Source organism: Orbicella franksi, chromosome 4, assembly GCF_964199315.1.
Source record: "Orbicella franksi chromosome 4, jaOrbFran1.1, whole genome shotgun sequence".
In the NCBI taxonomy this organism is placed as follows: Eukaryota; Metazoa; Cnidaria; class Anthozoa; order Scleractinia; family Merulinidae; genus Orbicella; species Orbicella franksi.
The window spans coordinates 1,160,903-1,184,151 of NC_138148.1; the positions used below are offsets into that span (position 1 = coordinate 1,160,903).

Below are 23,249 nucleotides of genomic sequence, written 5' to 3' on the forward strand. Positions count from 1 at the left end.
AGGAAAGTGGAGCTGAGGAAACTGGCATTGATAGCAGCGCGGCGAAATTGACAACTCATGGCGTTTTCACCTCCACGCCGGATCCAGTTCCGGATAACGATCACCAGGAACAATCTGTCGCGGGTGGAAAAGACGTGGACGCCAGTGCCAAGGACACGGCAAAATCTGAAGCAAACGAACGTGAGAGGGAAACACCATCTTCAACTGAGGATCCCACTCAGAAACCCCCTGCAGGAAAAGAAACCAAACGAAAGTCCTCCTGGTTTAGGAGAGCCGGAAAAAGATCGTCTGTGGTGAAACCAGCTACCAAATATGGTAAGTACTCTTATACGTCCAAGCGCTTATTGAGATCACGGCACGTACTGTGATCAGTCAGTCAGTAAGTCAGTCAGCTAGGCAGGCAGTCAGTCAGTCAGTCCGTCAGTCAGTCAGTCAGTCAGTCAGTCAGTCTGCCATTATGTGTCCCCTATTAGTAGAGGGTTTTTTATCCTCGGCTAGAATGTATTTGACAAATTAATAAAGTTATTGTTGTTGTTGTTGTTCAGCTAGCCAGTCAGTCAGCAGTCAGTCGGTTAGTTAGTCGGTCAGTCAGTCACACAGTCGGTCGGCCAGCCAGCCAGTCAACAAGCCAGCCCGCCAGCCAGCCAGCCAGTCAGTCAACAAGCCAGCCGGCCAGCCAGCTAGCTAGTCAGTCAGTCAGTCGGTCAGTCAGTCAGTCAGTCAGTCAGCCAGTCAGTCAGCCAGCCAGCCAGCTAGGTAGTCAGTCAGTCAGTCGGTCGGTCAGGCAGCCAGCCAGCCAGCCAGCTAGTCAGTCATTCAGTCAGTCAGTCAGTCAGTCAGTCAGTCAGTCGGTCGGTCGGTCGGTCGGTCGGCCGGGCGGTCGGCCGGTCGGTCGGTCGGTCGGTCAGTCAGTCAGTCAGTCAGTCAGTCAGTCAGTCAGTGAATCAGTCACTCAGTCATATGTTTCATATAGACCGACAGTGTTGCCAGTTAACCTTCAATCATTTCTTGCACTTTTCTTCCAGAGATCAATTCCTGTAGGGTGGCGTTCGAGGATAACACGAAGGATGTGGATCCTCAGTTGATCACCAAGACTGGTAAGTTATGAGCTATAATATCACTGAATTCTTACTTTCTTGTTGAATACTGTGGTACATCCCACGATCCACTTGTGCTTCCTCTGTATACAAAGACGCCTTAGAAAACTAGAAAACAATGGCTTTCCTATATTCCGACGGGCTGTATTTTCTGTAGCACGGTAAAAAAGGAATAGAAATGGAAACACCAAACAGGCAATACAGTATCCATGGCACAGTAACTCGCAATAGCTTTACCTTTTTCTGGTAGGATTAAGTTGCAAGCGAACCTGATCCTAAACTTTGGCCACAGGACGAAGAACCCTTGAGGCGTAATTTTACATTAAAATAAATGACCAAATATTGAGCCTGTCATAATTGCAGTTACATTATAAAAGTTTTGACTATCTAGAATATCTTTATATGGTTCTTTGAGACTAGTCAGCCGAAGGGACCCTTTTGTAGCCGGCCTTTCGATTGGGGCTAATTTTTTATTTTATTCAACTGCCGTGGATTTAGATAAAATTTGGAAGTTCTAGTAGTTTTTTATTTAAACAATTTGATTATCCGGTCTCGATTTCTATGCGTGGCAGTTGACTCGCGCTGCATCCTCGTCAAACATCACGCGATAGAAATCTCAGCTCGAGCTCATATATAAGACAGGTACTAAGACTGTTTTCTGGCAAACCGAACGCCTAGCACGTTCATTGGTTGGCCTGACCACACGAAATGCCAAAGGCTAATTAAGTCTCTGATGTTTGCTTTCATGTTCTGTTTTGTTGAATGTATTTAGAACATCTGGACATCAATGGAAATGAAGTCTTTGTGGTGAACACCTCAAGAATTCCTAAGACAAAGGTCAAGAAATCTGTCAAAAAACTCTGCCTGTAAGTACACAAACCGAATATCTGAAAGCTCTCAATGATACTTTAGTGTCGTTCTTTTACAATTTAAAAGCGTTTATGGGAATGCAAAGCTTATTTGTGGAGATGTATTTAACCCGTTTAAGTTTTTTTCGACACAAAGCGTTGTGTTCCTAGAAATTTCAGTGATCGTGAATTTGCGCGGGTGGTCAAAATTTCTCCCATCACACAACTGATCGAGAAGTCGGAATTGAAGCGTCAGAAACATGAAGATTTACCTGGAGGTAGTTTGTAACTGAGATAGAGTTCGCAAAATGAGTAAGAATAGGGGATCCACGGAACAGAAATTCACTGTAACGAAAATCGATTTGTGCTCCTAAATCACGGTATTGAAACTATGTCTCTGTGTGTCATATGAGTAAGGTGCATGGTATCAGAGTGCAAGGCTGAGCTTAACAGTTTGATGTAAATCAGAAAGGTCTCTTCAATTTCAGTTCAATTTATTTACAGACATATATTTGTGCTGTACAAAGTCGGAATAGATTAACCAAAACTTTCGAAAATTTCGAAACGAGGTTTGGAATTTTCCTGAGAAACTTACAATAAATCCAAAAATTGTTGAACATTATTATTATTATAATTTTCGAAAAAAGCGAGCCATTCAACCGAAAGTTCAGGACGAAAGTCAAATGGAACGAGAATTCGTGGTAAGAATGTGTTTTTGGAAAATTTTGGTTACCTCGCAAGGATTCTCTTTCCTGGACTGAAATTTCGGAAAATATTGTATGTTCCCGGCCGATCCATTCGTCACTGGAAATTCCCGAAAATTCAAACCGGAATTTTTCATCGAATCAGAAAGCGCCCAATATTTTCTTCCGTCAGTGTACATTCTATGCTCTTTCGAAAGAAGGTTAGAGGTCTTAGAGCTGATTCGACCTTTTATGTTTTATAGAAAAATGAAGCTTTTCATCGAAAACCACCTTACGACTCCCAAGTTCCTCCTGGTACTTCACGGAGGTGACGGCGGTAACGGCGCGGCGCTAAAATGCCTCAAATTGGCGAAGAAATTTTATCAGCTTCTCAAAAACAGGTGAGTTAGCGAGATTTGCGGTTATAATATAAGTTTAAAAAGATGTAAAATCATCTCAGTTACTGGCCTCATGGTGCTGCAGGTATATTCAAGATGGCTGAGTTATTGGCCAAGTTCTTTCTTTGCGTGTTTTCGACTATATTCGGATGTAGTAGTGGACCTTACATGTACGTACTACATAAACGAGCGACAAAACGAAACGAATGTCCACTCCTCTAGCTACCATTGAATTTCAAGCTCAAGAAAATCAACTCTTCCCTTTTATTTCGCTTATTCGATTGACTTTAATAAACAAAGAATTGACTCCACATCAATGAATTTGCTAAAACAAAACAAGAAATTGTATGGTTTTAGTCAATGTTAAAGAGATTTTGTCAGATTATTCATAGCGGCAGAAGGGTGCCTTGTCTGATGGTTAGTGCACTCAAGCTGGACGCCGCATGCCGAGTGTTGTAAGGGTCATTGCATTCTGTACTAAGGACGCTTGCAGCAGTTTCCTCTGCTTTTCCATCAGCTATACTTGGACGGAAGAAGCTTCTGTTTTTTATCAAGTGATGCTGCAATATTGGTATCATATAAATGCCCAGCCATTGGGAAACCAGTAATGGTAATCTTCATGGTTAATAGGTAACCATAGCAACAGTGCAACCGGTTAAAAGACCCTTGAATTTAGCTTCAAGAGCTTATAACTTAAAAACGAGTTCGTTGACCCTTGCCAAGTTTTACAAACATTTTTCCTAGGGGATTCACCTTAAATTTTCAAGGTTTACCATTTATTACCGTTTTGCTTTTTCAGCTTTGCCGAGAAGCTAGAGCACTGCGTCGTCTATAGGCCTGAATTTTTTCTCAAGGCAGTTATCACTCTCTGCCGCCCGTTTATGAGGTGAACATAAATAAGATATTGTTTGTAATAACCCACCAAATATTTCCTCTTGCATGCGATTGGTCTAACACGTCACGTGACTGAATGTTCCCCAGCTAAAACTGGAGAATATCCATGTGGCAGTTTTCCTCGAGCTACGCTCTCGGAAAAATGTTCGCTTCTCGGAACAGATAATGTCCGCGGACAAATATTCGAGCATATTTTTTGCGCTAATTGGAGGCTATTTATTTATTTTCAATAAGTAGGCGGGAGTCCACACTATTATTTATGAAGTTGCAGTGGTCTAGTGCGTAGAGTGAAAGCTCCCTCGAATCGATTTCAAAAATTTTCCGCTTATATATACCATCATACATTAAGAGTTGAGTCCTCATTGCATAAAGGAATCATCAAATCGGCGCAGCCTGCCATGCAAGAGGTTGCTATGCAGAGACTAAGGTAGCTTACTAGGAGACGAGACGAGATTGGAAACTATTCTCCTGGTCCGGGTTGTTTGAAAGGTGTACAAACTATCCACTGGATAAATCACTCTTTAGCCGATAGTGTGATTCTTATTTACTGGTGGTGATTTATCCGGTGAGTCAGATAGCGTTATCCAGCCTTCGAGAAACTAGGACCGTATTATAAAATGTTAGACAGATAGAGTAAGCTTCGAGGGAGTAAAAGAGCTAAAATGTTCTACGATGTTTTTTCTTTCTCTAATTACGGCTGGCACGGATTAATTACCGTTTGCTTCATATGCGACGTTTGAACAAATGTTATGTATAGTCAAAATGAATGATGGAATGCTTGAAATTTTCTTACAAAATAAAGCTGGACCCTCTTGACCTCAAAATTTCAATAATGGTTTGAAAACTTTCTTTGGTAAAACATTCACCAACAATCTTATTGCAGGGACGATGTCAAACACAAAATAAGTGTGGCCAATACCCCAAGGGAGTTCGTTTTCCACGGTATGTAAGCTATTTATACGGCATGCCTTTTATAAGCTTCATTTGTTGCTTACATGGAAGGTTAATATTAAATTTGCAGTGAACTTAAATAGCTTTACCACCTCACAGCTAGATTAACTGTAAGTCCCGGATGATGTGTGACTTCATAAAGGAGTTGAAGTTACCGAGGGTCTATTTATCCTCTTTATCGGGGGTCGTACATCCCGCGAACGGCCATATTGTTCTCGAGTAGTTTTCTGCAGTTTTGGTTGGCGATACGAATAGGGCAAACTGATTTAATTAAAATTAACCTTCCTTCAAAGAGTGCGATTTGTTTTTGTGCACACTTCTGAACTTTCATTCACCAAAAACTCATCGCTACTACATTTCTGAGTTGATCAGCTTTGAACCCGCGCAGTGTTTGCCGAGTTATTCATGGCTAGAGCGCTTTTCAATTGAGTCTCGCAAAAGAAAAACCAAACCAATTACTTACCAATTAGACTACTCAGCCAATTTCCAACTGTAGTAAAACCAAAACCAAAGTAATTGCCTGATTACTTTCGACACTCAATTGAAAACGCTCTATCAACAAGATGTTATACAAATTGTGTTTTTTTCTACAGACATACCAGATACCATCTTACTTGTCAACTAATTTTATATTCTGGATATTGAAGCAGTCTGTTATTATCATTTGTTTTTCCTACTGATCAACTTTTTTTCAACTCAATGTAATTTCACATAAGTTAATTTGGTCAATACTTTTAAATGGCATTTCAACTATTTTGCAAATATATTTTTTAATACTCGTGCACGTGGTCCGGTCTTTGACCACGTGTTTCTTTAAATTTAATACATTGTATTTTTTTTGCCAATAGAGTTTAGGCATGACGTTTACGGCACCCGGCTAATGGCAAAGATTACCTCTCATTTTTTTATTCTTTTTTTGTAATCTTTAACGAAATCACACACAAAAAAGAAAAATGTCTGCTACTATTCCCCGCGAAGACAAATATGTTCACTCTACTGTACAGACAGCTGAAGACAGACGGCAAAAATGAAACTTTTTGCCGTTTGCCGTTTGACGCAACGTCAAGCTTAATCTCTCTAATATTTTTTGCTCCTTGCCCAGCATTTAAACTATTTTGTAAATACTTTAAATACTATCTGTCTTTGACTGTCCTTATCAATGATGGAACTGACAGTGTGAACGTAATTGTCAATTTTCCCATAGTGCTTAGTGGCAATCATATGAGGAGACTGGAAACAAATATTCATCCTGGGAGCTTCTGGGAGGGTGGGGGGGGGGGGGGGGAGTGTCTCGACTTTCATATACATTTTTTTTTTTTGGCCAATATTTTTTTCTGGCATTTTAAAGTTTAAGCAATCCAGGTGTACATTGCCTGGTCTTCGACAATTACATTAACTATTGGTAAATACCAATGGCTAATGTAATTGTCAGTTTATCCCATGGTACTCAGTGGCAGTCACATAAAGTTCTAGTCAAAGATGGAAAGTGCTTCAGAGAAGAATGAGTGTTTGGTTATTCAACATGGGTGTTGAGTGGGAGTGGGGGTGGGTAGGTGGAAGTAACAGAGTGAGTCCATGGGAGGTGTCGATTCCCTCTACTTCCCGCACCCCTGTGCCTTCCCCTCCCCCCCTCATCCTTTACCGTCTACCCCTTCCCTTCTCTCGCCTTGCTCCGTCCCAGTCCCCATCCTTGACCCCTTTCTCTCGTCCTCCATTCTCACTCCATCCTTCCTCCTCGGCCCTTGTCACTTCCACTCAACCCCATGTCGCCACGAGCTTTTTCTACTTTGTAGCACCGATCATTATGACAAGGGCCTTTTATGATGGCCACTGTGTACTGTGGGATTTCTTGATGGTTTAGACTAACAGTGTCAGTTCTCGCATTGTCATGTGAGAATCTAACACTGTTAGATAAAGCTGATTTTGAAGCAATTATAACTTCACTACGCAACTTTTTTTTTTTCACTTCTTTGGCATTCACCATTTCAATAAGAATACCTCTATGATGCCACTATGCACTATGGGATATCTTGATGGTTATGTAATCATCATTGTTAGATAAAACTGATTTTAAAGCAATTACATTTTTTTTTTTTACTTTTTTGGCATCACCGTTTCAATAAGATATCTTGATGGTTATAGACTGTTTTGTGGTTATCTATCACCGTTAGATAAAGCTGACTTTGAAGCATTTTTTTTATTATTTTCTGGCATTCACCGTTTCAATAAGATATCTTGATGGTTATAGACTGTTCTATGGTTATCTATCACCGTTAGATAAAGCTAATTTTGAAGCAATTTTTTTTTCTTTTTGGCATTCACCGTTTCAATAAGATGTCTTGATGGTTATATAATGCTGGGCATGCGAGTACTGTTACTTTCAAACAAAAAAAAAATGGATGTTACAAATTAAAATAACTTGTAAATTAAATAATCACGGAACTCATTCGCACAGATTCTTGTGTACATGTAAAATAAAAATCTGTTCAACAACAATATTTATAACTTATTGCTCAGTGATGATTCAGTTCAATTCAAGTGCCCTCCTTCCTACCTTTAAATACCTCCCAGTCAAATCCTGTTCTAAGGATCATCACTATACCTTACAAACCGTCATCTGTCATCATCCTTGTTCCGCCGCCATGAGATGAAAAGGCTGTTACAATACAATATTAGTGTCCTGTTTAGGGCCTTCTTTACTAGGTTCAGAGATGCCAATGAAATAAGATAAAATAACTGTCCTGGGCCAGTGGTAAAGCCAATTTTGAACTTGATGACAACTGGAATTGAATATTTGAAGCGGTAAACTTTGACATTTTGGACTATGAACTTTTGGAAAGGCAACGAACCTTTTTGAAAACTTCCCCACCCATACTTCCATTATCTACTAAGTGGGTTGTCGTTGCTGTTTTATTACTGTTCTATTCTAAAAGGGGGTTTGGAAAGACTTCCAAACTTGCAAGTTGTAACTGATACAATTAGTCACTAGACCTCTTTAATGACGCACGAAGTAATCACTTCACTTAATGGTTTCAAACAACCTCGTTCCCAAGCTCTCTCTCCTCTGCCTCGACGACCATTGGGAGGCAGAGGAGAGAGAGCCTGGAACAAGGTTGGATTTCAAAATGTCTTTCACTTCCCGGCTTTGTCAATTTGTAAATCATTCATTGTAATCACTACTTTATCATCTCATCTAAATTGTCAAAGCAAGAGAGCACGAAACCACTCAATCGCATTACTATTTATTAATTTATTTATTAATTTATTTATTACCTTGCAATTGAATTTAATATTTTATCTGTTCAAGGCTATGTGAAGAACTGCATAAGACTTCTCATTATTTGACACCATGAGGTTCTTACATGAGAGAGTACAAATTTTTGCTTTAAATATTTAATTCCCTTCTGTTTTTGGGAACTGGGTTTGTTTTCCATTAATTTTATACTTCACCACTGACAGAGGTCACTTTTTCAAGAATGCACTGAGCGATTAGTTCATCCAGTACACAAGTCGCTTTGTCTTCCATCATTGACGACCTGTAATGTAGACTTCACTTTCTTCACTTCAGTATGAATAAGAATAGATTGAGTCTCCTGCTCCATACAACAGTCCAGGCATCCCGCCTTTCCCACCCCACCCCTCTGAGTAGTAAAGAGCAGGAATATGGCTGAGTGATTTGTCTACACTCTCAGGGAATGGGATCGAGTGAAGCAGTTCACCACTTCCAATGCTCCAGATACGAGTCACGGAATCTTGACCAGCTGCAAGGATTCAAAGAAAAGTCACATTGATAAACTACTGTAGCATTATAGGTCTGCAATGCATGCAAATTATTGCAGTACTATTGCACAGTGAAGCAGGGTTGCAAATATGTGTTAAGATAGGGCACGTTATCTAGTACATTAGGTATGCAGTGTCTTCAGTGATAAATTATCTCACATTCGTTAAGTTTGAAATGTATAACGAATAGGCAACTGAAGATCCTTACCGGCAAAGATTACTGAGTCAGTGGGGTCCACATAGAAGGGTAGCCCGTGCGTAATCTCGTTAACGTGCCCTCTATAATCCAACACACAGGCCTTCGCTCTTAAGTCCCACATTTTCAGCTGATAAAGAAATTACTATGTTAGTTAAAGTTTAGTCATGACAAAACTGTCACTGTTAACAAGCTGAAGCATGTGCGTCCTACGGAAGCCTAGATATTTCACTAACAAAGGATGCCTAATTGCCAGTAAACATCAATCAACTTCATACCGATCCATCCAAACCACTGGCCAACAAATGGTTTTCATTGTGCAGTGCACGTAAGCATGTTATTGACGCCAGCTTTCCCTGTTTAAGACACATGACTGGCCAGTTGTGTCCTAATGTACGCACATCACATGTACGTATACAGCCATCGCGAGATCCATTGAAAAGAACAGGGTTCTGCAAAATAATGAGATAAATCAGAAAAAAATCAAAAAGGGTGAATTTGCAGTTATTATCAATTAGAAACAAATTGATCAAGCTATTGTGAAAATACTAGTAAAGCAGGGCCCATCCTGTTTTTTGGCCTACAAACTCAAGGACTTTTCAAGGACATTCCAGGACACGATTGCAATGTTTCAAGGACTCTAACCACTACACGATACCAATAGAATGTGGTGCTAGATGCTTAGTTCTTGCACCATGGTGGCTTCGGTTTCGTCAAGCTCTTCTTTTTTTTCAAGGATCCACTGTACCTAAAAGCTATATAATTTCAAGGCCCTGCATCTTGATTTTTAAATGCAAGGACTTTCAAGATGCTTGCACAATGCACATGTTCACGAGGTAAAAGGGGCAGGCTTGGGAAATGTAATGTAGGGAACGGAAACTCAATGTTTTATTGGGTACCATGAAGTCATAAAATCTATAACATTCAATGTGAAGGGGAAACACAGTAGTAACAATTTTTCTGGTGATAAGTGGTGAAGTGCACACTAACAACTTGGCCATAAAACGTGACTCCATTAGAACACAGATTCCCGGCTTCAACTTACACTCCACGAGAACTCCTGTGCAAACACATCACTAACACACTTCACATGAATTACACGTCTTTTTGTGGTCACATCTAATGTGAGAGCTACTTTGCTGGCCCCTGGAAAAATAGATTTAAAATAATATAATTATTGTTCTGAGTTTTAATATATCTCAGGAGATCCTTCAACTTAAACTTTGGGTTGTCACCCCATGAAGAGCCTGCAGTGGGCTCACATACCAATACTTATCATGTTACTGTAGAGAGGGTTTCTGCTCCATGAATTAGTCCACACTGTATTGCTATGCACATTGCATCTGCCAACTATACCTGATTGAATGAGATGAATTAAAGCAGAAAAAGAGATTACTTATTTTTCAAGTCTGCAGTGCAATTTACACTATTGTGTCATAGCTGGCTGGCCTTATCCTTTTCTAGAGTTCATGTAATGTCAATCATTTGGAAAGCAATTACAGTCAAATCAGAAAAAAAATATTAATAAGAATCGTTAAATTCCAGCACGGGCATAAAGGAGACATCAAGCTCAACATCATTTGGATCATGTGTCCTAAATGCATCCGTGGTTAAGTGTCAATCAATACCCTTGATCAACACATAATTGACATCTCAATTGCCCACCACTTGATCCACATCCTGATAGATACTTAGTTGACACTTGATCGACATCTGAATCAACACTTGATTGACACTCGATCAACAGTAGGCCAATAGTCGGCCAAGTGTCAACCAACTCACATGCGTTGATACAAAATTAGTTGACTCTCAACTGACTGTCGACCAAGAAGTCGATTGAGTGTTGATTGAATGTTGATCAAGTTTCGATGAGTGTTGACCGGGGTGTCAATAGAGTGTCGGTCAAGGGTATCGATCGAGGCTATTGATTGACACTTGACCGTGGATGTCTTCAGTAGACACGATCCCATGATTCTAATCTTGTGATTCTTGTGATGCAACACTCACAGAAACTGAAAAGTAGACAATTAAATAGCTTCTATTATCAATAGTGCTGTGTGGCACAACAATGCATTTGGAACGGTCGGATTTACACTGGGTATGAATAATATAAATTTGGCATCAGATAATTCACCTCTAGTATAAATTTGGCCAATATTAGACAACCCTAAACATGTACTTTGCCACAAATTAGTCCCGACATGACCTGCTCCAATCTTTGCTTCAGACAGGCAGTCATGTAGCCATGGCCCTTTGGACAAATTGCAGACCTCTGGTGATAGCCAAAATGAATGTGTTTTAAAGCTTACGTTGTGAAGCACCATCCACTTTAAAGATCATGGTTTCTCCAGACATATTTCCATGTCCAAGTAAAGATACTCTATAAGGTTCAATGTTAAGAAAATTCTTTCATGTCTTTAAGGTTACAGATCATGGGTTTTAATGGAAAGACATATTAAGTGAGCCAAATTTTCTAATATTACAATACAATCTTTAAATTCAATAAACTTTACTTTTTTGGCCAATGTTATCAAGGATCCCAATGTGATGAGATTTGTTATATACCTGGAAGTTTTCCTTAAAATCATGTACTCTCATTAACTACTTTGGGGCCACATGACTACTTAAAATAAAGTTGTTTTCTTACCAAAGTATCTGAGTGGGCAACATTTATGGTAAAATCTACGACGTCAGAGCATAACATAGCACTGTTACCCATGACTGCCGGTTACAAACCATTATCAAGCTTGCCTTTAGTTAATGATTCTTCAGTACTAATCTGAGGTACAGATTGTGATTTTAATATGACTTGCCCACGAACACAACACAATGAACCGTGCAAGCTGCCAGGCTTAAACCCAGGCCATGACCCCTTGATCTGTCTGTTTAAACAATGCTGCACAGGTTCTTAATTGAGGGTACAATAATTATTGTATAGATGTTATCTTAATGCTAAATAACAGTTCAAGTTATTCTACTACTTATTCAGTATTTCAAAGGATACATGTAAATGTTTTTTGTTTCTCTGTGTGGACTCCAAAGAAGGCCAGTTATTTTCTAAAAGACAAGTTAGAACATTTTTTGTTTTAAACACACAAATGTCTAAAGGAGTGTTAGGAATTGTCTAAACTTCTTATTAACTGATTATTGAAAATAATCAGATGACCAAGTGAAGGGATCTCTACATCTGCTGTTACATAGGTTGAAAAAAAAGACAATATGCTGACAAGTCTTGTTTGATGATGAATAACTCTGTCATCAATAAATTTTTCATTTTACTATCCGATGATAATCAACAACTAGCAACAACTTACACTAACTAACCACAGCTGAACAACATGAACTTCGTTATTGATGACAATGATATTGTTATTGACTAAGAATGGCAATTGTGGCTGATTATAATATTGATGTCTGTCTTGTGTATAACCAGGCCTGAGGCTAGGGGTGTGAGAACTGTATTCACAAAGCAGAGGAAGATAAGTAATGTGCATGTAAAAAAAAAAAGAATAAACTGCTCACTTACCTGATTTTTCATCATAGCCATATTATGTACAACATCAAGATTATTGTATTGGTCTTTTAAAAGGTCATGGAATTGGACTCTGAAAAATTATAAGGGAGCTTGAGTCGTAAAACAAAAGACAGGGAGACAGTCAATCCTTTAGTAAAATTCAAATTGTAGATGAAGATAATAAAATAATGTGACAACAGAATTGGGCAAACTATAGATTGAAAGAACACTTAGCATGCCAAAACCTTTTCACCTTTCAATAATTTAAATCTGTCAAAAGCCCCTCAAAAGCTTTAATTAGAACAAAATAAAAAAAAAGTATATATAAATCTTGCAAATTATCATAAACAAGATCGTGATACTGGGGCAGTTTCACTTCAGCTAAGACTGCAACTTGACAATACACTGTGGTATTAATTAACTACATAAAGGAATACACCACAAGCTTACATTTGATTTCCTGTAGGTTTGGTATCGTAGAGAGTCAAGATCCTCTCATGACAAGCATCTGGCTAGTAATAAATATGACATGAACACAATGTTAGTGAACTGCATGTGGATATCTGGAAAATATCTTAAACGGCCTTAGTCAGCCACGCCTTTGTTTTTGTTCACATGTGAGAGTTTGGCTATTATATTTAATTCGGAGCATGTCAAAACGAAGGAAATCATTGTGATACTACTAAAGAGAATAAAATGTTAAACATACTTTCAGGAACATAACTTACAGTAAAGCATCAAGATTTAGCTTCACCATGCAAAATCAATAATTTCCACGGCATTGAAAATGGCAGAGGCTGACCAGGGTCCTTTAAATGACATAAATTACTATTCACATTCTGATGAGTCAATAGCTATTATTTGTACAGTCTGTCAAACTAAACCTGTCAACAACCTTTTTGAATTCAAAGGTATGTTATTGTTATCCTGAAAGTAATATGACTTTCAAATACGACTGACTGTACACAATTGAATTCCAAAGACTTTGTCAATTTTCATTTTTTTTGGCAGTCTTAGTCCTACATGTAGGATGTGTTTCGGCAACAAAATGCTGTAGCCAGCAATTTATTGTTTTAAAATACAAACAGTTTTTTTAAACTGGAGAATCGAAGAAGTAGGGTCACCTACATGGACTTTGAATTGCTTTTCTAAACTGGTTCTAGTTTAATTAGTATTGACTTTTCCAAAGTGTAGGATTAAAAGGCTGTAAATTAAAAAAGCTCAAAATTTTGGCTAGGTACAAGAAATTGGTCTGTAGCTGCGAGTAGGGCTGAGATTGAAGTTGTCAACCTGAAGGGTGTGAAACTTATGTTATTCCAGGAAATTGGCATAAACCACATTATTTGCTGGCATGATTGGCACACCTTATCAGACTGAATTATATACCAGCTGTAGGGCTATGATCCTCAGCCAGAGAATCAGATGACAATTGGTATGTTTACAAAATTTTAGTGAAAGTCAGAGCAGCTGAGTTGGTCTTCCACTTTATGTTTAGCCTTTTTTGGGGAGTTGACAAAAGGAACTGTATTGTGACTCAAAGTTTGGCAATTTCCTGTATTCAAAATTATGTTTGTTAGGCTAGCCACATCTCTCTGTGTGAAAGAGTTATGCTATCCATCCCATACGGGCAACTTCGGACATTGAGGTGGGGTGGGGGGTGTGACCTTCCTGCCTGAAAATGTGTGAACTCAGATGCGTGAGTATTGAAATCGGGATACAAATGCACTCATATTGCATGAAACAGCATTATTTTGTAATGTTGTCAAATAAGTGTTGCGGCCTGAACCATGAGCGTGCTGCCCAAACAAATTACATAATTTCCATAGCTGGAGGGGCTGCAGCCCCACCCCACTCCCAGCTTGTACGCTTCTACCAATAGTTACTTACTGGTAACAGTAACTAGCACTTGCAGAATAGAAGACTGTCTACCAGTTACCTCTATTTTTGAAACTGAAAATCTATCCATTTCAAAGAAGTCATTAGAACTAGGATCAAGAGTTAACTTCTGCTTGAATTTCAGCACGCGAGTAAGCTTTTCTAGCATATTCCTGTGAAAAGGATCAAAAAGAGTATTATTTTTATTTACGTTTGTATTGTGCAGGTTACATGGGAAGCGTCTCAAATGTCCAAAACAAGCATTCTTCATGTTTTATCATTTTGTTTTTGTTTGTAAATTGGTGATCGCAAATCACTTGCTGGTGACTAAGAGTTTTAATCAAGTTGCCAGTTGGTGCCAATGTCAAAAAGTTAATTTTGGACCCTGCAAACACATTTTTTTGAGCTGGCATTCTATTGAGGAAACCAATGGGGACTTTCAACTTCATGCTAATACTAATCAAGGCACAGCGTTTAATGCACTAATCTGTGGAAATACCGCACACCTTATTGACTATGTGTAACAGGTTTTTCACTTACCGACTGGGTGTCTGTGAGTGGCAGGAATATTCTCTGTGCTTTAGGTTGATGGCTATAGATATCCTTGATGGTTTCTGAAATTGTAATGCATAAAGCAAAGTCATACTGTACTAAACAATTATATTACAATATCAGCGATTTAACCACTGCTGGGGATTAGAAGGCATGAGCCCACGGTAAATGAGTTGGTCTGTCTACTTCATCATTGTTCTCATTGTGTTAATCATTATTATTATATGGCCAGCTCCGTCAGCGGGCAAGATGAATCAAATCCTGCGCTGTGATTGGCTACACAAGCGGGCAAGATGGAGCTATCTTGCCCGCTCGGGACTACCCGCCGTGTCCCGCAAGAAAAATTTCCCTGAAAGCCATATAATAAGTCCTTTATTGACCAAGCTTGTTCAGTCAAGATGGCTGGATATTGGCCTCGTTTTTTTTTTTGCAAGTTTATGGACGTCGACTCCGTCTCAGTCCATAAACATGCAAACAAAAAGAACTTGGCCAATATCCAGCCATCTTGACCTCACACTTGGTCAATAACCCATACGTATTGTTCCCATTGTTTCCATTACTACCAGTCCTTGGACTGCAATGGCCATCTTTTCATCAAATTAATGTGCATTTACTGTCCAAATATGAATCAGAATAAGAATTATTACCATACAACCTCTAGTATTCAAATTAACAAGGCACACATTACAAACCACTAAGATTGAGTATTTATAACTACTCTCCCCCTGAGAAGCCTAATGGTTAGCATGTTGGTCTCCAAATCGAGTTGTCTGGGTTTAATCCTAGATGGGGTCATTGTGTAAGTTGTGTTCTTGGGAAAGACACTTTAACTCTTATAGCACCTCTTACTCACGTGTATAAATGGGTACTGGCAAATTTAATTGCTGGGGTTTTTCCTGGGATGGCTTAGCATCTCATACAGGGAGAAGTAGAAATACTCCTAGTCGCTGCCCCAAAACAGTTGTGATTTTTCACAAAATGACACTTGACATTTTTCTACCTTATTAGTTCAATTTTTGTTTTAATTTATTTTTTAAATTTTTATTACAATACCCTGCCTGCCATACTGACTCTTAGAGGATACAGAAAGAAATATTATAATACTCACTTTGGTGACTTTAATATTGCTGGGTATTACTCTGTTATGATTGACAGTTGTTGCATCTTTCCACCCTCCACAGTGACATAAAACCAATTTCTTCCCTGGATGATCTTTGGTGATTTTAAAGTAACGTTTTTTCTCTGGGTCATAATAAAACCCTGGAATTTCTATTCCTAGTAAAGGAATGATATGTGTCAATAGCACTTGATGATGTGTATAACAGACTAGAGCGCTTTTCAATTAAGTTTCGTAAAACCAAAACCAAACCAATTACTTAGCAATTAGACTCCTCAGCAAATCTCAAACCGTAGTAAAACCAAAACCAAAACCAAAACCTAAGTAATTGCCTGATTACTTTTGACACTCAATTGAAAACCACTCTATTTACAAATTTTGATTAATGTTTAAAAATAAAAACTGTTAGAATTCTACTAAAATGATTAGATTATTCGCTCTTGATTTCTATGACATGATAATTGATAATTTCGGCCTTCAGCTTCATCAACTGTCACCTCATAGAAATCTCAAGCTCATAAATATCTAATTGTTAAATACAAACACAAGTGGAAGTTTGTGAGAATGACAAATCCTGTGAGAACAAGAGTCGACAAGCCAGTGTTTCCACAGCTTATTCAAGTTCTCACAAACTTTAACAAGTGGTTTTAGATCTTGACAGTAACACAGAGAACAGATTTTGTATTTCTTTCAGAAAATGCTGCAATGAAAGAAAGATCACATGTGAGTCGAAAGTTCATGTTGTTGTTTCCCAAGGGAGTTAGTGAGTTTTGTTCGCCCTAGGGAGTTAGTGGGTTTTGACCCATGACATGTGACACATTTTCCTCCAATCAGAAAACCTATTTGAGTTGGGAGGTATAACAATAAACAATTATTGGATGAGGTTTTTGTGATAGTCAGAATAATCAAGGTCGAGGTAAGTGTTATCAGCCAAAGCCTTCGGCTTCGGCTGATAACACTAACCAAGACCTTGATTATTGCGGCTATTACAAAAACCTAATCTCATAATTGTTTTATTGAATAATAACGACAAACGCATTATCGAACCGAACACAGTTTATTTTTGACAAGCCATGTTCTCAAGTGAACTTGACATTGCTCTTGGAAATCATGCATTGTATGCGAAACTTACTGATTATTCACTAATCTGCTAGCAGATTAATGAATAATCTGTAGGTTGTGCTGTTTCCCAGAATTAATTGTAGGCTTTTAGCCAATGAGAAGACAGATGGTGACTACAATGTATAATAATGTTGATTATTGAAAGACTACGATATGGGCTCTATATTTTGAATAACAGACAAAAATTAGGACGTTTAGCTGAGATTGTAGACCAAAAATTTTAAACTTGTCATGAGCTTACTTAGTCTTAAAAGGATACCTCTAACACAACATTTTTGGGGACCAGTCTTTTCAATAGTGTTGTCTTCCACAGAACTTCGTTCGCTTCCTAAAACAGCTGGACCAGAGCTATACGTTTCAGTCCTTCTTCGTGTTGATCGCCTTCGTCTCGAAGCTTTGAACATGTTCATAATTTTAATGCATGACGTCCATTTGCAAAGTTTTCGATCTTCTTTGAGACGGATTACTTAATTTTCTTCCGGCTTGCTGTACGTTAGATGCATCGTAGTTTGGCAACAGAAGTTCCTTTTGACTCATTCTGCATTGCATCCAGGCTAAAATCCCATTCAAAACATGAACCTTTTTTCACCATTCGTGAAGGCCACAAAGCATCTTTCGTCGGCCATGTTGAAATGTAGTCGACTTCTTCTCCCGACCCGATCCGTGTGAGTACTCTTTTGTGTATCTTTGTTGCGTGATGTGGAAAATTAAAATGTCAGTCATCCCCTCGCTCAGCATTACCGGGAGAGTCACTAGGAGATGACTGACTTTGGGGCTAAAGTAACCAATACTTCAATTTTTGACCACGAAAGTAACCTAATGGATAATGGATATTCTAAATGCCTTTGTAGCAAACCAAGGTAAAAGAGCGTTGATATTTGGCAAGGGCAATTCCGCACCCCCGCCTCCCACCCGGTGGGGGTTTTGTTTATTGAAAACTACTGATGGTAAACAAATACTTTGACGTCCGAACGATCAAAATTTGCATGTGCACAATTTTTCCGTTGTCAGATCGGTTTCTTTTGACAGATCTGTTTTTCCAAATCAAAAGGTTTATAAGTATTTTTTTGTCCTGGTCTGAACTCTCGCACTAAGCGTATACATACTGACGAAAAGAGATTTAGGAATGGCCTTGCCGTGATATTTGCCCAGAATCTCAAGTCCTATGAATTATAAAATGGAAGGACAAGATAGCACACTGGATGACTAAGCGATGATTGGAACAAACCTTTGATCAAGATTGGTGAAGGATCGAGATAACTATTGCGATACAGGACAACGATCAACTGCTGCGCCAATATCAAAATTGAATCCAAAATTGTTTGTTGATTCTGTCACGCAAACTGCGAATTATTTTTCTCGTAATTACGAGGATGACAAGCAGAGAACTAAAAGGTGACGATCACAACATAGGATGTAGTAGTTAAATTGCTTAACTGGCATCTCAGTTCAAATCACTGGACGGTAGTTTGATGGCGACATGTCAGGCAATGATGTACGACTTGGCCAGTATGAGTTAATCAAGTATTCGTTTGGAGCTGTCCTGACTTGCACGGACGTAGCAACAGACATATTGATAGCAACAAGTTACTATCAACATCGCCAATTCATCTGGTTCAGCTTTTGCGTCGCGTTTGCGGTGTTGCCATCGGCCCTGTTAACTCTAGCGTACTTTTTACAAAGATGTAGACAAGAAACAGCTACCACACTGGTCAAGCAATTTCTATTCTTTGCCAATCCATGCGGATCAGGGTTTCTAAAGATCAAACTGCTTCTTGTCTGTTTACGCAATTATGATGACGTTTGGAGTTATCACGGCTGGCTTGTCGAAGATGAGAAACTTCTACAGGACTACAGAGCGGAAAAAGTGTACCATTTTGTAGAAGGCCTGTTGGAAAACATGCCACAAATGATTCTTCAGATTTACGTGACGATTATTCAAGATGAGAAAATCTCCGCCTTGCAGATTATTTCCATTACTGTAACATTTGTAAACCTTGTTTGGGTATTAACTCTGTTCGAATATAGCAGTTTTGTTAAACAGGCAACACTAACCCATTTCACTGCCATCACATTTTACAACGCTTGTCTCATTGCCGCACGTGGGCTGTCAATCGTAACTTTCCTTGTGGGTTTTAAATGGGTCACTTCAGCAGTGTTGGCTTTCCATGAGTTTGTTTGTATTTCCATCTACTTTTACAGAAACCATGAATACTTCAACGAGAAGGAAGTATGGTGGATTGCCTGTCTTCTCATGCCTTGCTACATTTTTGTGTATTTGGGATTCAAAGTCAAAGATCTAAATTCCAAATTTTTCGACATAAAACTTGGCAGATCCATTGTTTCTTCATCACTGTTTTACCTGTGTTTTACAACTGAAAACGTTCTTATGGTTTCGCTGTTTTTCTCGTGGTCAAAGACAAGCGATTCGAGGTGGGATCAAAGGATTTCTAAAGTTATCACTGTCTGTGTGATTGTTTTATCTCTGCTGGGCACAGTTATACATCTAGGATTTACTTTTGTGTTCTTCCGCAAGTCAACCAGAGTGAGGCCGAGTTATGAACAAGAAACCCAAGGTATAGAGGCAAACCTTCATTTAGACAATCACATGGACCAATCAGGATCACAAATAAATACAGACGACTCTAAATATGTTCTACATTTTCCACAAAAGTAAGAGTAAAGAAAAATGATAATATTAATATATTATAACAACACTTAATAAATCGATACATGGTCAGTATGAATGTGTATCTTTTCAGTGACTGATGTAAATTTACGTCTTTTTAAACGAGCTTGTGCATTGGCCATTTCCGAGTTGCCTTTTGCCTCAGTGTCAAGACGAGTCTCTGTGCGAAACCATTCCTATGAAAATGAGTTCCATCTAAAAGTCCATTTTCAACCAAATCAACTTATTTTCATTGGAAAGGTTTTGCACTAGGGCTCGTTTTGAAACAGAGGCACAAGATAACTCGAAAATGGCCTATTGGCACCTTTTCAATGAATGATGTAGAATTGCTCTTTTACCCGGAATTCGCGCCTTTACAGCTAGTGCCTTTTCAGAATTCGCACCTTTTCAAACGAGTCTGTAGAGTCTGTAAGTTCGCACCTTCTCAGTGAGTGATGAAAATTTGCGCCTTTTTTAACGTGTCCGTAAATTTGCGCTTTTTTAACGTGTCCGTAAATTTGCGCCTTTTAACATGCGCGTAAATTTGCACTTTTTAACGTGTCCGTAAACTGGCACTTAATAATTTGTGCGTAAAGTTGCGCTTTTTAACGTGTCCGTAAATTTGCACTTTTAAACGTGTCCGTAAATTTACGCTTTTTTAACATGCCCGTATATTTGCACTTTTAAACGTGTCCGTAAATTTGCGCTTTTAAACATACCCGTAAATTTGCGCTTTTTAACATGTCCGTAAATTTGCGCTTTTTAACGTGTCCGTAAATTTGCGCTTTTTTGAATGTGCCCGTAAATTTACGCGTTTTTAAATGAGTCTGTGAATTGGCACCAGTTCCAGTGAGTGATGTAAATATGCGCTTTTTTAAACGAGTCGGTGAATTCGCACCTTTTCAGTGAGTGATGTGAATATGCGCCTTTTTAAAAGAGTCTGTAAATTGGAACCTTCCAGTGAGCCGATGTGAATTCGCAACTTTTTAGCGCACTTTGATTTCGCAACTTTTTAGTGAGTGATGTAAATTTGCGCCTTTTTACACGAGTCTGTGAATTGGAACCTTTTCAGTGAGTGATGTGAATTTGCGTCTTTTTAAACGAGTCTATGAATTCGCGCCTCCTGAGTGACTGATGTGACTTTGCATCCTTTCAGCGCATCTTTGAAATCAGCCGTCTTTGAATGAACTGAACTGAAGTGAAAACTTCATTTAAAGTCGGGATATTACAAGTATGCAAAAACATCTTTATTTGTACCATACCATAGAAAATACAGCCAATCAGAATATAGAAAAGCCGTTGTATAATCGACGGTATCACACCCAAAACCTCCCTCGTGCGCTACGCGTAGGTCAGATTTATTGTGCTGGTCACTTTATTTTCTTGTTCTATACAGTATTCTAAGTCTTTAGCGAACTGGTAATTTCGTTTTCTTTCGTTAGTACATTTAAATTTACTTGTTATTTACCTCAAAGGTCATTTATGAAGACGTTATGGAAGTTTAAAATCATATCGTACTTTATAACACGTGCTTTGTTTTCTCGTGTTTATCACAACAGCGTGTCTTGTGCACATTTGCCTTTCATTTCTATGGCATGATATAAAAGAGACCTATCAAGATAGTTTTTTGTTTTTACCATTATACTGGGTTAACCACGTCTAGAGCCATTTCACATGACGTCACGGCAGCCATATTTCTGTTCCGGTCGTTCCAATATAAACACTAACACTTTCTTTTTCTCCAATAACTTTGGATGAATGCTGGCTACGTGAGTGAAAACGCCGCTCGTCATCGGCATTGCTGTTTGTTTTTAGCAACACGCAACCAAGCATGGTATTCAAATACTTGTTATTTCTTATAGACCTTTCTGACGTCATCATCGCTGTAAGTTGTTTAGCAAACTTTCAGTGCATCAGTTGAGTACTTTGCGACGGTTTGCAGTTGAGTGTTCTGCGACAGTCAAACTATTTACAACGGTGCCTGATTTAGTGGTTCAAATGTCTTCTCAGCTAATAATTCATTTAAAAACTCTATGAAGCAACTCAACCGTATGGGGTCTAGTCCATCAAAGCGGAAAATTTCTCATTTCTTCATCAAAGACGCATTACCTCTACGTTTTAACAATAATAATTTTCATGTATCAAGTCCAAATGGAACTGTGAAACCCGCAGATCGCAGAGAAGAGCATCGAAAAGTGCTAGTCATGCAACCTCAAGAAGAAAGTTTGCCCTCTAATCCACAAGGTGAGAGATTGAATTAAAACAAAAGAATTACGTAACGATTCGTGATGAAAAAGCCGCCTAAAGCTTATGATCCGTAGGCAGCTTTTCATCACGAAACCTTCCTTCGGTGTATTTTCTTTAGCAGTATAGGTGTTTACTTGTTTTACGAGATGTTACAGTCAAACCAAGTGAAGCGTACCCCTCAAGATTACATTAATGAATTGATTATTTGAATATTGAACCAGCCAGTCGTTTCAAGAATGCAATAACGAATTGATTATTCGAAAATTGAACCCACTAGTCGTTCCAAATATACGGCTAATGGGTTTAACGTTCAAAAAATCAATTTAATATTGATTTTTTGAAATGACTAGCGAGTTCAACATTTAAATAATTAATTCACTATTGCATTCTTTAAACGACTAGCGGGTTTAATATTCAAATAGTCAATTCATTAAAGTAGTCTTGAGGGGTACGCTTCACTCGGCGGGTCTTAAACACAGGTCACGGGTCATTGTTTTACCAATACTGGAACAACCCTAGCCCCTTCCTAATGCTAACCTTAGACCTAAATACTACACGAAGACAATGTTTTAGGCTAAAATACTACACTAAGACAATGTTTAGGCTTAAGGTTAGTATTAGTAAAGGTTTAAGGTGGCTCTAGTATTGGTAAAACAATGACGAGCCGCCTTCTCTCTCTTCAATGCCGAATGAACAAAAAACATGTTAGGCCTCCGTCAAACGCCGCACTTCGCATGAGCCGAGCCTAATGGCAATTTGGGTCGACTCAAATAATTAAGAACGCCTGTTTGAGTCAAACGTCGAACTTAATTCAGTCGAACCGAACCGCTACACCATTCATACATGAACACGACTTTGGTTATACTTGATTATGCGTTTGGTTCGACTCAGGTGAAGATCGGCGTTTGACCCAAAGTCGGTCGTCAGGCATTATTCGCGGCTGGCCCGGCGTGAAGAACGCCTCAGCCGCTCCAAATAAAATCAGTCGAACTTATTTGGGTCAAACGCCGAACTACATGAGCCTATTTGGTTAAATTGGGTTCGGCTCATGTGAAGTGCGGTGTTTGACTCGGGCCTAATAAGGTTAGCCTGCGAACAGGCTCCTGGCGAGGAGGGAAAAGAAACATTCGGCGAGCGCGAAACAGAAGAATGAGCGAGGCGATCGGGACGGGACAGGGGCCGGTTTGCATGTTAAATAAGGTGTGAGTTAGAATGTCAGTTTTGTCTTACTTTAAGTTGTCTTTTCACTGTAGGAGGAAGAGATAAGAATGCTAAATAGGAGTGAAAATTAAATTGTGCCTATTGAA

At 38.9% G+C, this 23,249-nt stretch overlaps 2 protein-coding genes across 2 annotated transcripts; one reads left to right on the top strand and one right to left on the bottom strand.

Moving 5' to 3' along the window:
• Positions 1–6,158: 6,158 nt before the first annotated feature.
• Positions 6,159–17,937, bottom strand: LOC145485773 (DDB1- and CUL4-associated factor 4-like). The gene is given in 14 exon segments (XM_081464398.1): positions 6,159–8,632; positions 8,860–8,977; positions 9,126–9,299; positions 9,893–9,993; positions 10,114–10,203; positions 11,157–11,227; positions 11,852–11,904; positions 12,374–12,452; positions 12,812–12,873; positions 14,298–14,409; positions 14,777–14,850; positions 15,897–16,063; positions 17,287–17,446; positions 17,448–17,937. Coding segments are annotated over 14 exon segments (1,587 nt in total). The 5' UTR covers positions 17,577–17,937; the 3' UTR covers positions 6,159–8,435.
• Positions 17,938–17,950: 13 nt separating this feature from the next.
• Positions 17,951–21,016, top strand: LOC145485774 (XK-related protein 6-like). The gene has a single exon (XM_081464399.1). It carries the CDS (start codon positions 18,508–18,510, stop codon positions 19,702–19,704), a length of 1,197 nt encoding a protein of 398 aa, XP_081320525.1. The 5' UTR covers positions 17,951–18,507; the 3' UTR covers positions 19,705–21,016.
• The last annotated feature ends 2,233 nt before the right edge of the window (positions 21,017–23,249 follow it).